Source organism: Aethalodelphis obliquidens, unplaced genomic scaffold (genome assembly GCF_003676395.1).
Source record: "Aethalodelphis obliquidens isolate GAN/ISIS:26980383/991018 unplaced genomic scaffold, ASM367639v1 scaffold1, whole genome shotgun sequence".
In the NCBI taxonomy this organism is placed as follows: Eukaryota; Metazoa; Chordata; class Mammalia; order Artiodactyla; family Delphinidae; genus Aethalodelphis; species Aethalodelphis obliquidens.
This window is the reverse complement of record NW_020837945.1, coordinates 60,090,813-60,106,487: the sequence shown is the minus strand read 5'-3', so window position 1 is coordinate 60,106,487 and position 15,675 is coordinate 60,090,813. Positions and strand designations below refer to the sequence as shown.

General features: G+C 38.3%; 1 protein-coding gene across 4 annotated transcripts in view; it reads left to right on the top strand.

Moving 5' to 3' along the window:
• The window catches only part of CCDC191 (coiled-coil domain containing 191), a 101,275-nt gene that overhangs the window by 44,062 nt on the left and 41,538 nt on the right, over nucleotides 1–15,675 (top strand). For all 4 annotated transcript variants that reach the window (XM_027105015.1, XM_027105034.1, XM_027105025.1 and 1 more), the window contains 2 exons: nucleotides 6,404–6,650; nucleotides 15,074–15,519. In XM_027105015.1, coding sequence (XP_026960816.1) covers nucleotides 6,404–6,650; nucleotides 15,074–15,519 — 693 coding nt within the window. The remainder of the gene's footprint in view (nucleotides 1–6,403; nucleotides 6,651–15,073; nucleotides 15,520–15,675) is intronic.

Genomic DNA, 15,675 nt, shown 5'->3' with positions numbered 1-15,675 from the left:
CAAAAAGTTCTTAGAGTAGGAAAGCACCTCAAGGAGCGTCTAATCCAGCCCCTCATTTTACGGATGATAAAAGTAAGGCACAAAAAGGATAAACAACTGTCTCAAGTCATAAAGTTACGAGCAGCCAGTCCAGGACTAGAGCCTGGTCCTTTCGATGCTGAGTCAGATGCTTTTTCCTATAACATGCTGCTCCTAGTTAAATAGCGTGTAGGTGATGGCTCCCTAAGACAGTCATGTTTTTCAGTTATATTGCAGTTGACTTCAGATGATTATAGATGTAAAACAAGAGCAATAATGAACAAATAACAGGTTATGCTAGAAACATATAAGAAAGGAGCTATTAGATACAAACTGTCCTTCATGCTGCTTTCCTACAGATCCCAGGCTCTCTGCATGTTGTTCTTTGTTCTAGAGATTGTTTTAGGAAATTGTTAGGTGATTTTGTTCAAAGAAGGTTGGAATAATAGAGGTGGAGAGAAAAGCTCCAAGGTAGCTACTATCAATACAAGCAGAAACCAAGAAATGTCAGTGGGATCGGGGGTGTCAGAAGAGCCAGGACCCTCTTTACCGTGCTCATCGGAGTCTCTCCCAGTTCCTCTGTGTACACCAAATACATAATTGTTGAATAATAGGTGAGTTAGTGGATGAATGAAGAGCTCAGTTGCTTCCTCTCCTGCAATTTAACTCCATAACATTTTCAAGCACTTTTTTCTAAATAGTGAGATCGAGGGATAGAGCGCATTTATTGTAGATGGGTTACTCATTGTAGCAACTAAACTCTTACCAGATTGACAAGACATAGGTGGTTCTTTGGCCCATCCACCTGGACATGGAAATCATTTGCTGTGTCTGTTTCTCAGATGTCAGCTGTGTCCTTAGCCTCCAGCTCTTGAATCCGCATTTGTTTTTGCCACTTAGGCTTTCCTCTTACTGGCTATGCAGGGCCCAGCCTTTTGGGCTTCTTTCTTTGCCTTCTTTCCTTTTTGTTCTTCCCACTTTCTCTTTGGAGCAACAACAGATCCCTCGCTTCTTCTCATTCATGATTTAGCCACCATATTTTCTTTTTTATAAATTTATTTATTTATTTTTGGCTGCGTTGAGTCTTCGTTGCTGCGCGCGGGCTCTCTCTAGTTGCGGTGAGCGGGGGCTACTCATCATTGCGGTGTGCAGGCTTCTCATTGCAGTGGCTTCTCTTGTTGCAGAGCATGGGCTCTAGGCACATGGGCTTCAGTAGTTGTGGCTCGCGGGCTCTAGAGCGCAGGCTCAGTAGTTGTGGCGCACAGGCTTAGTTGCTCCGCGGCATGTGGGATCTTCCCAGACCAGGGCTTGAACCCATGTCCCCTGCATTAGCAGGCGGATTCTTAACCGCTGCGCCATCAGGGAAGTCCAGCCACCATATTTTCTTACTGAGCCTGTGCTCAGAGTCTCACTCCACTCCAAGGTCATCCATTTATTTCTTCTAAAAAATGTACCTTGCTTTCCCTAATAGGAATTTTTGTCCATCTCTTTTCTTTTAAAAGTAGTTATGGTAATGGTGTTATAAAATTTCAATACAATATTGTAATACAATTGCAACATTAACAAATATTCCCAAACTCTAACTAAGGATTCAGTCACTCAGGCAATACAAGAAAATTCTGGTATACATGCTAAATTAGACCCTTGGACATGGTGGTATGGGAATTTGAATTGTATTTTTAAATTCTTTAGCATATTCACTTCTGAAAGTTGGCTCCAGATCTTTCATTCCTCCTCTCTCCCTTCTTCTCTCAATTTACAGCCAGCCCTAGACAAATTGGGAAGAAGCAGGATTTGTTTCAACATCCTCTACCCACCCTTCCTGAGCCTTGGTACTCAGTACCAAATACTTTGGGCCTTTCCTGGAACAGGCTTTTATCTCTTCCCTGTGTCCCTCTATCCCCTCATGCTCTGTCTCTGTACTCCTCAACTGATGTTATCCCTCCCAGGAAACTTATACGTTAATAGGCATTGTCTGGAAACAGTGCCCAAAATGTAAATGATGGGGATTTGAAGGTGCAGTGGCAGGCCAGTAGAAAAATTGGCCCTATGATGTCCCTTAAACCATGGCATTCATTCATTCACTCATTCATTTATTCTGTTTGATAGCATATATTCCGTCAGTCAGCTTTACTGATGCTTACTGCGTACTAGACTTTTTTTGGCCATGCCATGAAGCATGCGGGATCTTAGTTCCCCGACCAGGGATTGAACCCGGGTCCCCTGCATTGGGAGTGTGGGGTCTTAACCACTGGACTGCCAGGGAAGTCCCTAGACTCTTTCTTAAGTACCAGCAGGGGTACTCCTGCCTTCTAGGAGTTTTCAGTCTAAGTGAAGAAGTTAAAAATTTACCCAAATACTAAAAATAATTGCAACAGAAGGCACAATAATATAAAAACTTAGGAGTGACATAGACTTGGCTATCATGCATTACAATCCCCCAAGCAGCTTTTTAAAAATAGAAACTCTTTGGTCCCATCTTCTGAGAGAGACAGATCGTGGCTAAGTGGAAGAGAGCACTTTTCAGTTTAGGGGAAAACTGGTAAACCAGCACATGTGCAGCTTGTGTGGGAACAGGCTGGGGTGAACCCGCCAGGCTAGCCTAGGGGTGGGGAGACTGAATTGAAAAGAGACTGCCAGATATTCCCCATTCCCAGCACTCCTGATTTCAGCGTGTGTTAGGGCAGCCATGTATGGAGCACCTCTGTTAGTCATGGTCCATTGCCCTTCCCTCCGTGCTCACCTGGGTATCCAGTTGAGAGGCTAGAAATTGCATGGCATCTGAAGCTGATAAAGCTCCTGGTATCTGCCAGAGAGGCAGGAGGACCAGACTTGCATTGACTGGCTCACTTTAAAGCTCTTTAAAACAGAACTGTGTTATCTTCCACATTTTCCCTGGGGGGCTGCCTGGTGCATTTCTGAATGCATTAGCTTATGCATTCCTATTCCTGCTGAACCTGCCTGTCCCAAATGCAGCTGTTTGCATCATTGCTATTTTTATGTTCTGTTCAGATTTCAGCACTCAATCAGATCAGTAGTATGTGGTTATTTATTTGTCATTTCTCATTTCCCTTTAAAAAATTCAAGACACTTTTTAGATATCTAGTAGTCTTGTCCTAAGATAGTGTTACTACCTTACATGTGAATTTGTTCTATATTTTCAGGTTCTTTTTAAAATTTAATTACATCTTTAAAAACAAAATCCTGTAGGATAGGCAGTATAGGGCTTGTTGTTGTTGTTAGAGTGACACCATCTTTGAGGAGGAATTTAGATACTTTCAGCTGCTTGCCCAGTGTCCTATATCTAGTTGGTGTTCTTCTGACTACTGTGTTTTAGAATGTGCATCAATAACTGAGTATCATTTGAGGTGTTGATTCTAAGCATCCTGGTTCATATTTAAATTCCTATTTAAACCTATATATCTTATATTCTTAGTTCTTTAGAGACAGTCTTTCTCTGCATGCAGTTGTATAATTATAATGATCAGTTTATAGACCCTTGCCAGAAATTCCCTGATTTCAGCTTGGAAACATATTGGGATAGGATGTTTTCCATAAAGAAACTCTGTCCTTCATTTTATGATTATCTGGGAACTGTGGAACCATTTCTTTGGGTTAGCATGCCCAAGTAAATCACATCTGACTAAGCTTTTAAGAAATTTAAGTGATTTTTCACTTTCAGAAATATTTGTGTTTTTCGTGTCATCATTTAAAAAGTATAGAAATGGGGACTTCCCTGGTGGCGCAGTGGTTGGGAGTCCGCCTGCCAGTGCAGGGGACGTGGGTTTGAGCACTGATCCGTGAAGATCCCACATGTCACAGAGCAGCTAAGCCCGTGCGCCACAACTACTGAGACTGCGTGCTGCAACTACTGAAGCCTGCGTGCCTAGAGCCCGTGCTCTGCAACAGGAGAAGCCACCGCAGTAAGAAGCCTGCGCACCGCAGTGAAGAGCAGCCCCCGCTCGCGGCAATTAGAGAAAGCCCGTGTGCAGCAACGAAGACCCAACGCAGCCAAAAATAAATAAATAAAATAAATAACTTTATAAGTGCATCCATTCTTTAAAATAAAAGTATAGAAATGGACTTATCTGCAATATTGTCACTCTGCTGAAGTGAACTGCAAGCGAGCAAGAGTACAACCAGTCTTGTCTCTGGATCCCTAACTTCTGTGTTCTTACCCTTCCCATGAACATAGATATCTTAAGTACATCTTCAAATCTCCTGCATGATCATGATAGAGAGGGCTCTAAACACAATAATTAACACGCAGTTTTTAACCCACCTTTTTTTTTACTGTTTAGTCTTTTTGTTATATTTACCAGAAATATTTTTCTTTTTGCCTTTTCATACTGTCCAAATAACCCTCTCCTTGACAGTCAGAACTCCAGTGTGGCTTTTGGCTGTTTATGCTGTAAAAACATGAAATTAACTCATCAGGTAAATTTCACACTCCTCCTTCCTAAGCAGATTGATGTAAATCAAATTTTACATTAATCAGACAGAGCAACATATGTCTTCTAGTCTGTGGAAATACATGATTTCCACTTACTTGAGTAAAATGCCATCAGGTGTTTTGTTTGTTTCACTATTTAGACATTGATATTTTTGGAGCTTTGTTCTTACCCTGTGTTGCTACCTGATTTATTATTCTTATTTCTTTTAAAATTTTTATTTCAAGGTTATTCAGTCTCAGATACTTTCTTTTTTTCATCAAAGTAAAATATTATATATAGATGTTTATTACCACCTATATTGTATTTTTATTATAAAAACCATCAGTCAGTCATATTTATTATCTATCATTGCATTAGAAAGAAGCAATTATATATAATGAAATATGCTCTTGGCAGAATTGCTGTTAGCATTTACCCTGAATTCTATTATTTCAGTCAACACTACTCTCACTAATTGGTTGTTTCACCCAACTTCTCCGACATAATGTTAAATTCTGTGACTCTAGAGCAGTATTTCAAGCTAAGGGTTTTAACTCATTAATGGGTCCTAAAATCAGGCTCAAGATGAGGCATATTTTTTAAAAAATAGGAAAGATTAGAAAAGAAACATTGGAGTACACCTCTGGTAGTAAGGGTGAATATCGTTTGGTGGAACCTTTGTTTCAATTATATATACTTTTGTTTCATGCACATGTACACACATCAACTTATTTTGAAGTCATAGTGTGACACTTTTTTCTTTAGGTGGCAGTCAAAAAAGGTTTAAAAGTCACTTAAGCATTTAAGAACTGTAGAAATGTTCTTCTGACTCATTGGCTTAAAATGTTACGATTTTTTTGATATGACCCCAAAAAGTCCATGAGGTGGGTTAAACATTATTTATGTTTAACAGAAATGGATATGCAAATAGTGTTGTAGAGACCTTATTCCAGTCATCTTTACAAGATAAAATCATGTAGGTATCTAAACAATCAGATCTTAAACCTCAAAACTGACCCCGGTTGCGACATAAGTTCCAAGCTCTCCAGCTCACTTCTTCAGAGACAATAATCATCCACTTGTAGATTGATCTCAGAAAGCTCTACACTTGAATCCTCAACTGGCTACCACAAACATGTCTCCTAATGGAGAGTCCCTTTGGGAGGGGAATGTAGCTGGCAGTTCCCAACTCCACTCAGGCACATCCCCTAACATCATGAAGTTTCCAGGAATCAAAAGGAGCTCCTCCTTAGGAAGAGAGTGAATCAGACCCCCTACTAGACTCTGAGTGAGTTCTCTGAGAGCAAGTGCCTTGTGTATGCCCTTCACACGTTTCTAATGTTCAACAAGTGTCTTCACAAAGCAGTTCTTCATTCACTCAGTTTATGGCTTTGGTAAATGAGACCTTCTCTATAGAGAGCCTTTCCCTGACCAAGTCCTTCTTTCACAAGATCCACCCTCATAATTTCATGTTGATTTTTATAAGTCTTATACTTAATTATTGACAATTCACTTGTTAAGTTTCGTTCCTTTCTTTTTCTCCCAAACCTCTTGTCTTCCTTAGATTTGCAAGTATAGCTGAATATCTCCCTCATGTATGCATACTTTTTAAAAGCAGTTATTTGAATACCTATTCTTTCTGCTCCTTTACCTCCAAAAGCTCTCAGAAACTATTTTATCGTAATCAGAAAATTTAATATGCCTTTGTGATGTGATAGAACAGAACAGTCACTCTTCTGAAGCAGTGCCTTGAGGTGCCAATGACTTCTATGAGCAGACCCTTTGCCTTGGGGAGCTTTATAAAATGATTCCTTTGAGCTTAAATAAAAGAATAAGCTGGAGCTAAAATGGAGCATTTCTGAGACTCCTTTGGACTTGTATTTCATTTCTATTGTCAACCAAAAAGCAGTAAATGGCTTCTTTTTTTTTAATGGAAGTGCTTTGTTTCTTAGAAAACAACAACTGGCCACTGACTATAACCGGAAACAAGTTCTCCGACACCATTTTACAGAATGGCAGCACTGGCATCGTGCAGAGATCCAAAACAGAGAGCTGGCTGTTACAAAGGAGGAAACTAGGAAGAAAATGAATGAGCTGCTGAAGGCAGCATCACTAGGGAAACTCAGTGCAAACGTGTCATCAAGCATCAGTCTACTTGAGGAGGCAACAGCCATGGAGGATCCACCTAGAAATGGAGAGGTAAGTTGCTTTTCCTTTGCTTAGTCTTCCTGCTTTTGAGCTTTATACTTGTATAGCCTGGGGTGTGTTAGCTGTTGTCAGGTTGCGTGGCCTGGGCTATCTAAAAGATGAGAGCTGCTACAGTGCACAAAGTTTATCTTTCAGTCAGTGTTGATTTTCTTGAACTGAATCCTCTTTTATAATCACATACAGACTGGTATAGTTGAAACTTGGTAAAGACGTAATATAGACAGGGAATTTAAAACAACTAAGCGAAAGACTCTTTCAGGAACAGATATATAAAGCATTGTTTACAACTCTTGAACACCTCTTATTTGATTGTCAGGCATTTCCTTTCTAAATGAGCTTGTGACTTATAAGACGGGAATGTTTAAGTTTTTATTTTCCTAATAAGAAGAATCATATGTATTAATTGTAGCAATTTGGCAGGAGAAAATGACAGAGGAAAAAGAAAAGTAGGCAATAATTCTATCATTTAGAGATAACCACCAATAAATAACCACATATTGAAGTATAGCCATCTTGTCTTTTCTCTATTCAGGCATATGCAGATTTTTCTCTTTAATGTTGTATTTAGCTTTTAAATTTTCTTCAGTCAAGTCATTGAGGATATCTAATCTGTCATAATACAGGAAAAGGAAGGTCATGTTTTTTTGTTTTTTTCTTTTGCGGTATGCGGGCCTCTCACTGTTGTGGCCTCTCCTGTTGCGGAGCACAGGCTCTGGATGCGCAGGCTCAGTGGCCATGGCTCACGGGCCCAGCCGCTCTGCAGCATGTGGGATCTTCCCGGACCGGGGCACGAACCCGTGTCCCCCGCATCGGCAGGCGGACTCTCAACCACTGTGCCACCAGGGAAGCCCAAGGCCATGTATTTTTTCTTCCTTTTTTTTTAGTTGAAATACAGTTGATTTCCAATATTGTGTTAGTTTCAGGTATACAGCACAAGTGATTCAGTTATATATATATATTTTTCAGATTATTTTCCATTATAGGTTATTACAAGATATTGCATATAGTTCCCTGTGCTATACAGTAAATCCTTGTTGCTTATCTGTTTTATATACAGTAATTTGTATCTGTTAATCCCATACTCCTAATTTATCTCTCCCCCTTCCCTTTTCCCTTTGGTAACCATAAGTCTGTTTTCTATGTCTGTGACTCTATTTCAGTTTTGTATATACATTCATCTGTATTATTTTTTAGATTCCACACATAAGTGATGTCACATAATATTTGTCTTTCTCTGTTTGATTTACTTCAGTTAGCATGATATTATCTAGGCCCATCCATGTTGCTGCAAATGGCAATATTTCATTCTTTTTTATGGCTGAGTAATAGTCCACTGTATATATATACACCACATCTTCTTAAACCAGTCGTCTGTTGATAGGCACTTGGGTTGTTTCCATGTCTTGGCTATTGTAAATAGTACTGCTATGAACATTGAGGTGTATGTATCTTTTCAAATTAGAGTTTTCATTTTTTCTGGATGTATGCCCAGGAGTGGGATTGCTGGATCTGTATGGTAGCTCTATTTTTATTTTTTTAAGGAATCTCCGTACTGTTTTCCATAGTGGATGCACCAATTTACATTCCCACTGACAGTGTATAAGGATTCCCTTTTCTTCACACCCTCTCCAGCATTTATTATTTGTGGACTTTTTGATGATAGCTACTCTGACCAGTGTGAGGTGATATCTCATTGTGGTTTTGATTTGCATTTCTCTAATAATTAGTGATGCTGAGCATCTTTTCATGTGCCTGTTGGCCATCTGTATGTCTTCGGAAAAATGTTTATTTAGGTCTTCTGCCCATTTTCTTTATTGGGTTGTTTGCTTTTTTGATATTGAGGTGTATGCATTGTTGTATATTTTGGATATTAACTCCTTGTCAGTTGCATTGTTTGCAAATATTTTCTCCCATTCAGTGTGTTGTCTCTTCATTTTATGGATGGTTTCCTTTGCTGTGCAAAAGCTTTTTAGTAGTTTGATTAGGTTTATTTTTGCTTTTATTTCTTTTGCTTTGGGAGCCTGATCTAAGATAATATTGCTATGATTTATGTCTAAGAATGTTTTGCCTATGTTCTCTTCTAGGAGTTTGATGATATCATGTCTTATATTTAGGTCTTTAAACCATTTTGAGTTTATTTTTGTATATGGTGTGAAGGAATATTCTGATTTCACTGATTTACATGAGATTGTCCAGCTTTCCCAGCGCCACTTGCTGAAGAGACTTTTTTCTCCATTGTATATTCTTGCCTCTTTTGTCATAGATTAATTGACCGTAGGTGTGTGGGTTTATTTCTGGGCTGTCTATTCTGTTCCATTGATCTGTATGTATGTTTTTGTGCCAGTACCATGCTGTTTTGATTACTGTAGCTTTGTAGTATTGTCTGAAGTCTAGAAGTGTTATGCCTCCAGCTTTGTTTTTTTTCTTCAGGACTGCTTTGGCAATACTGGTCTTTTGAGATTCCGTATAAATTTTAGGATTATTAGTTATAGTTCTGTGGAAAATGTCATGAGTATTTTGATAGGGGTTGCATTTAATCTGTAGATAGCTTTGGGTAGTATGGCCTTTTTTTTTTTTTTTTTTGTGGTACGCGGGCCTCTCACTGTTGTGGCCTCTTCCGTTGTGGAGCACAGGCTCTGGACACACAGGCTCAGCAGCCATGGCTCACGGGCCTAGCCGCTCCGCAGCATGTGGGATCTTCCTGGACCAGGGCACGAACACGTGTCCCCTGCATCGGCAGGCGGACTCTCAACCACTGCACCACCAGGGAAGCCCAGTATGGCCATTTTAATAGTATGAATTATTCCAATTCAAGAGCATGGGATATCTTTCCATTTCTTTGAATCACCTTCAGTTTCCTTTATCAGTGTTTTATAGTTTTCAGTGTATAGGTCTTTCACTTCCTTGGTTAAGTTTATTCCTAGGTTTTTTTGGACACAACTTTATTTTATTTACTGAACTATAGTTGATTTACAGTATTGTGCCAATATGATGTAATTTTAAATGGGATTTTCTTTTTTGCTTTCTCGTTCTGATATTTCATTGTTAGTATTAACAAATGCAACAGATTTATGTATGTTAATCTTGTATCCTGCTACCATACTGAATTCCTTTTTTTTTGGCCATGCTACATGGCATGCAGGATCTTAGTTCCCCAATCAGGGATCAAACCCATGCCCCCTGCAGTGGAAGCATGGAGTTTTAACTACTGGACCTCCAGGGAAGTCCCCTTACTGAATTCATTTGTTAGTTCTAATAGTTTTTGTGTAGAGTCTTTATTGTTCCCTGTATAGAGAATCATGTCATCTGCAAATAGTGACAGTTTTACCTCTTCTCTTCCAATTTGGATACCTTTTATTTCTCTTTCTTGTTGATTGCTGTGACTTGGACTTCCAATACTGTGTTGAATAGAAGTGGTGAGAGTGGGCGTCCTTGTCTTGTTCCTGAATTTATTGGGAAGGCTTTCAGCTTTTCACCATTGAGTATTATATTGGCTATGGGTATATCATAAATGGCTTTTATTATGGTGAGATATGTTCCCTCTATACCCACTTTGATGAGAATATATTTTTCTACTTAATAATAACGTAATCTGTTTTTCTAAAATTATTTTCTGCAATATAACGAGAATTTTCTGTGTCACTAAATCTACTTCTGCAACAGTAGTTCCCAACTGAGAGTATAACATAGAATCAGACCTACTAAATCAGAATTTCTGGGTGTGGGGCACCATACTTTTTTTAAAGTTCCACGGGTGAACCTGATGAATAACCCCTGGTTAAGGACTGTCATTCTGTGCCATCTTTTTTAATGGCTGCATGAAATTCTATCATGAACCACGAGCTAGACTGTATACCTCCTTCTTTGTTGCTGGACATTTAAGTTGTTTCTAGTTTGCCACTATTATAAACAGAGCTTCAGTGAACAAGTAGCTAAGTCTTTGCACACATCCATAAGGCTTTACATAGGATAAATACCTAAAAATAGAATGCATATTTTAAAGACTTTTACCAAATTGCCCTTCCAGGAAGGTTGTGTCAAAGAAGTACCTGTTTTCCTGCCTGATAACATATTTATCATTTTTGCCAAGTTGACAAGTAAAATATTTTTTGTGTTACTATTGCTTCAACATTTGCATTTTTTATTACTAGTGAGGTTAAACATTTTTTATATTTTCCATTTACATATATATGTATCTGAAAATGGGTATAGAAAGATGAATAGTGATACCTTTTATCCATTTTTATCCTTGAATATATATCTTTTTCTTGTTTATAGGAGCTCTTTATATTTTTAAGACTATTGATGCTTTTATTATTATATATTCTGCAGGTTTTTTTCATTGTTTTTATTTGTCTTTTTGGTTTATTTATGGTGTTTGGTACTATATACAGTTAAGTTTTGTTTTATTTTGTTTTTAATTATTTGTCTGTCATATATGAATGCAAATAACTTTACTAGTTGTACATTTATTTTATTTATTTTTTTAACATCTTTATTGGAGTATAATTGCTTTACAATGGTGTGTTAGTTTCTGCTTTATAACAAAGTGAATCAGCTATACATATACATATATCCCCATAACTCTTCCCTCTTGCGTCTCCCTCCCACCCTCCCTATCCCACCCCTCTAGGTGGTCACAAAGCACTGAGCTGATCTCCCTGTGCTATGCGGTTGCTTCCCACTAGCTATCTATTTTACATTTGATAGTATATGTAAGTCCATGCCACTCTTTCACTTTGTCCCAGCTTACCCTTCCCCCTCCCCATGTCCTCAAGTCCATTCTCTACGTCTGCATCTTTATTCCTGTGCTGCCCCTAGGTTCTTCAGAACCACTTTTTTTTTTTAGATTCCATATATATGTGTTAGCATATGGTATTTGTTTTTCTCTTTCTGACTTACTTCACTCGTATGACAGTGTGTACGTCCATCCACCTCACTACAAATAACTCAATTTCGTTTCTTTTTATGGCTGAGTAATATTCCATTGTACATATGTGCCACATCTTCTTTATCCATTCATCTGTCGATGGACACTTAGGTTGCTTCCATGTCCTGGCTATTGTAAATAGAGCTGCAATGAACATTGTGGTACATGACTCTTTTTGAATTATGGTTTTCTCAGGGTATATGCCCAGTAGTGGGGTTGCTGGGGCATATGGTAGTTCTATTTTTAGTTTTGTAAGGAACCTCCATACTGTTCTCCATAGTAGCTGTATCAATTTACATACCCACCAACAGTGCAAGAGGGTTCCCTTTTCTCTACACCCTCTCCAGCACTTATTGCTTGTAGATTTTTTGGTGATGGCCATTCTGTCTGGTGTGAGGTGATACCTCATTGTAGTTTTGATTTACATTTCTCTAGTGATTACTGATGTTGAGCATCCTTTCATGTGGTTGTTGGCCATCTGTATATCTTCTTTGGGGAAATGTCTATTTAGGTCTTCTGCCCATTTTTGGATTGGGTTTTTTGATATTGAACTGCATGAGCTGCTTGTGAATTTTGGAGATTAACCCTTTGTCAGTTGCTTCATTTGCAAATATTTTCACCCATTCTGAGGGTTGTCTTTTCGCCTTGTTTATGGTTTCCTTTGCTGTGCAAAAGCTTTTAAGTTTCATTAGGTCCCATTTTTTTACTTTTGCTTTTATTTCCATTTCTCTATGAGGTGGGTCAAAAAGGATCTTGCTGTGATTTATGTCATAGAGTGTTCTGCCTATGTTTTCCTCTAAGAGTTTGATAGTGTCTGGCCTTACATTTAGGTCTTTAATCCATTTTGAGTTTATTTTTGTGTGTGGTGTTTGGGAGTGTTCTAATTTCATTCTTTTACATTGTACATTTATTTTAAATTCTGTGCTCTAAGTTCAGAATTATTAATCTGTAGGGAAACCTATTTAACTCATTTTCTTTTTTCTTAAGTTTTATTTTATATTGGAGTATCATTGATTAACAATGTTGTGTTAGTTTCAGGTGTACAGCAAAGTGATTCGATTATATTTATACATGTATTGATTCTTTTTCAAATTCTTTTCCCATTTAGGTTATTACAAAATATTGAGCAGAGTTCCCTGTGCTATGCAGTAGGTCCTTGTTGGTTATCTATTTAAATATAGCAGTGTGTTTATGTCAATCTCAAACTCCCAATCTATCCTTCCCCCAACCCTTCCCCTGCCACCTTCTACATAATGCCTTTAAGTATCAATACTTAACTCAAATGTGTGAAGTTAAATTGAATACTTGGATGATTCCCAGCCTTGCTTTTTATTGTGATTATTGTTATTACTGCCAGCAAGTAGGCTGGTTTTAATTTAAGCTTAGTGTCTCAACAAAGGGGGATCATGAGGATGCTTATTTGGTCCCTTCCCCTAGGCAATTTATGTAACTTTATGTCAGTTAGATAATCTTGTTTCCATTGAGACCCAAGAGAATCTTATTGGTTCCACCCAATAGTTCTGTGGAACCTTTTACCTCACAAAGTTCCACTATTATCTTCAAACGGAAAATGTCAGCAGAAAGTCTTTTGTTACCTGCATAAAACAGAAAAATTACTAAATGTATATATAATTTAGACCCAAGAGAAATGTCTCCAGATCTCTGAAGTCAAGACAAAAGATTTTATCAAGAAAAGATAAAATTGTGAAAAATAGAGCAAATTAAAATAAAAGGCTATAATAGACTCTATAGTTTACTGATAAATTCTGATCTTGTCCAGAGTATATAGTGTAACATGAACAAATGACAATATAAAATCTATAGTTAGATGTTCATTAATTGTACAGTCACGGGAACGCATAAACCCATATCTTATACCTTGAAATTTTTTGAAATTATCAGTTAGCTAATAGGTGATTTTCTCTAATTGATCCAGACTGTTCAGTCCTGTTCTATTAAGTACAGTCTGTACCATTAAGATTTTCTTTCGTTCTCTTATTTTCACCTTAAAAAGTTACCATGATCCAAAAGAAATCTTGTTGCTGTACTCAAGGCTTTTACAGTCTTGCTGGGTTAATAATGTATCATTACCACAAAGTTTAAAAGGGCCTAAAACACAAACCCTGCTTGATGCTAAATTGCCTAAGCAGGTGTTCTCATGAATAAATGTCCACTGACATTTCTGAAATAAAAGATATTTTTTAAAATATTTAACATTTCAGAGTTTCCATATATCACATCTTTCACTTTGGCTGAGTCTATGGAAAATATTTCCATCATTCTGAAAAATATCTTTGAGTTCCCAAATATGGCGCCCTGTTAGAAGCTAGAAGCTTCTAAGATAATAAGATAGTTCACAGTACTTTTTTTCCTTACACCACTGCAGGTGACAGAATCAGAAACTGATCAGAGCTTAGAGCATGGAATCAAACTATTCTAGAAGAAACATTTTAACTGTGACATTATTTAAGCCAGGATAAATTTTTCTGATTAAGAATTCTGCATCTTTCCCATCTGTATAGAATTTGTAATTGAGTATGACACCTCAGTGTGTTAAATGAGATTTATGTGATAAAGCTTTGAAAACTATTAAGCCATATGCTAATACAAAATATTATTAGATAGCATTATTCTTATATAATGCAGATATTTGCCCAGTGATCGTGGGCTTGCAAATATTTCCCATAAATAAATTGTTTGGGAATAGCTGGATTAAAGCTGTGTGCTTTAATCTAGGCCTTGATCCTGAAATAGATACCCTGTGATTAATTTACTGGTGGCAAGAGAGACATTGAAAGAGCTCTTATTAAAGAGCTATTGTTAGGGAGGGTGGGAGGGAGGGAGACGCAAGAGGGAAGAGATATGGGAACATATGTATATGTATAATTGATTCACTTTGTTATAAAGCAGAAACTAACACACCATTGTAAAGCAATTACACTCCAATAAAGATGTAAAAAATAAATAAATAAAAATTAAAAAATAAAGAGCTATTGTTATTATTAAAGAGCTATTATTGATTTGTAAAGTTATTCCTTAGTTTTCAAACATTCTTGAGAAACAGTATATACTTGGCCACAATATTTTCAATTTCCTGCAAAATTCAGGGTCAATTCATGCAGATTAAATTCCTGGAATATATATCTGGAGTAATCATGCCTAATTCACAAACAAACTATCCAAATTAGATATTTCTAAGAGCACATTTTTCTGATTCCACATATCCTGGCCATGGCAGTGGTTTGTATGATTGTACCCACTCTCCCACCAGCTTCTGTGGTGAGCAGCAGGGCACGTTTTAAGAGTGACTCACGGGGCTAAGGCTGGTGGCTTCTGAGATGGTCAGGCCAGAAGCACAGGACAGCTCTGGCTGGGGTGCAGGGCAATTGTGCCATTAAACAGAACAGTGCTGACCAGGTAGAGTTGGATCTCACCAGTACAGTCCTTTAAATAGCTGAGCTATCACACGTTCCTTCTCTCTCAGGCGGCTGCTGTCCCCTCTTTGTGGGAAAAGCCTCCCTTGAGGACCAATGGTTATGTGCCCAGCCCCCACCTAGGAAGACCAACAAAGGACATCTTGCAGGTTCCCCTCCAGAATGTCCCTCTGGATACATCTGACACTAAACCGCACAAGGCCCTAGACACTGAGCCCTCCCAACAGCCTGGCAACAAAGAGAAGCTCAGAACCAGCAGCCAGAAAGCAGAACCTATGTGCATGGGTCATTTCCATAACCGCCACATCTTCCAGCAACAGCTGATTGAAAAGCAGAAGAAGAAACTTCAGGAACAGCAGAAAACAATTCTGGAGCTGAGGGAAAACCAGCGCCTGGCAGAGGCTCGGCGGGCAGCAGGGCATGCTGACACACAGAGCTGCCTACCGTCAAACCCCGGAGAAGATGAACGAAAAAGAACCTGCCAGGTGCTTCCAAAGTATGTCCATTGTATCAGAACACTCTTTGGACTCTTTATTTGGGGTTTTTTACTTTGTGATCGAAAGGCTCCTGAACTTTACCCAGCATCCGGACTCTACAATTACTCCTTTTCTTTTACTGTGCACTCGCAAAGCAGAGAAGCCCCGTGCGTGGT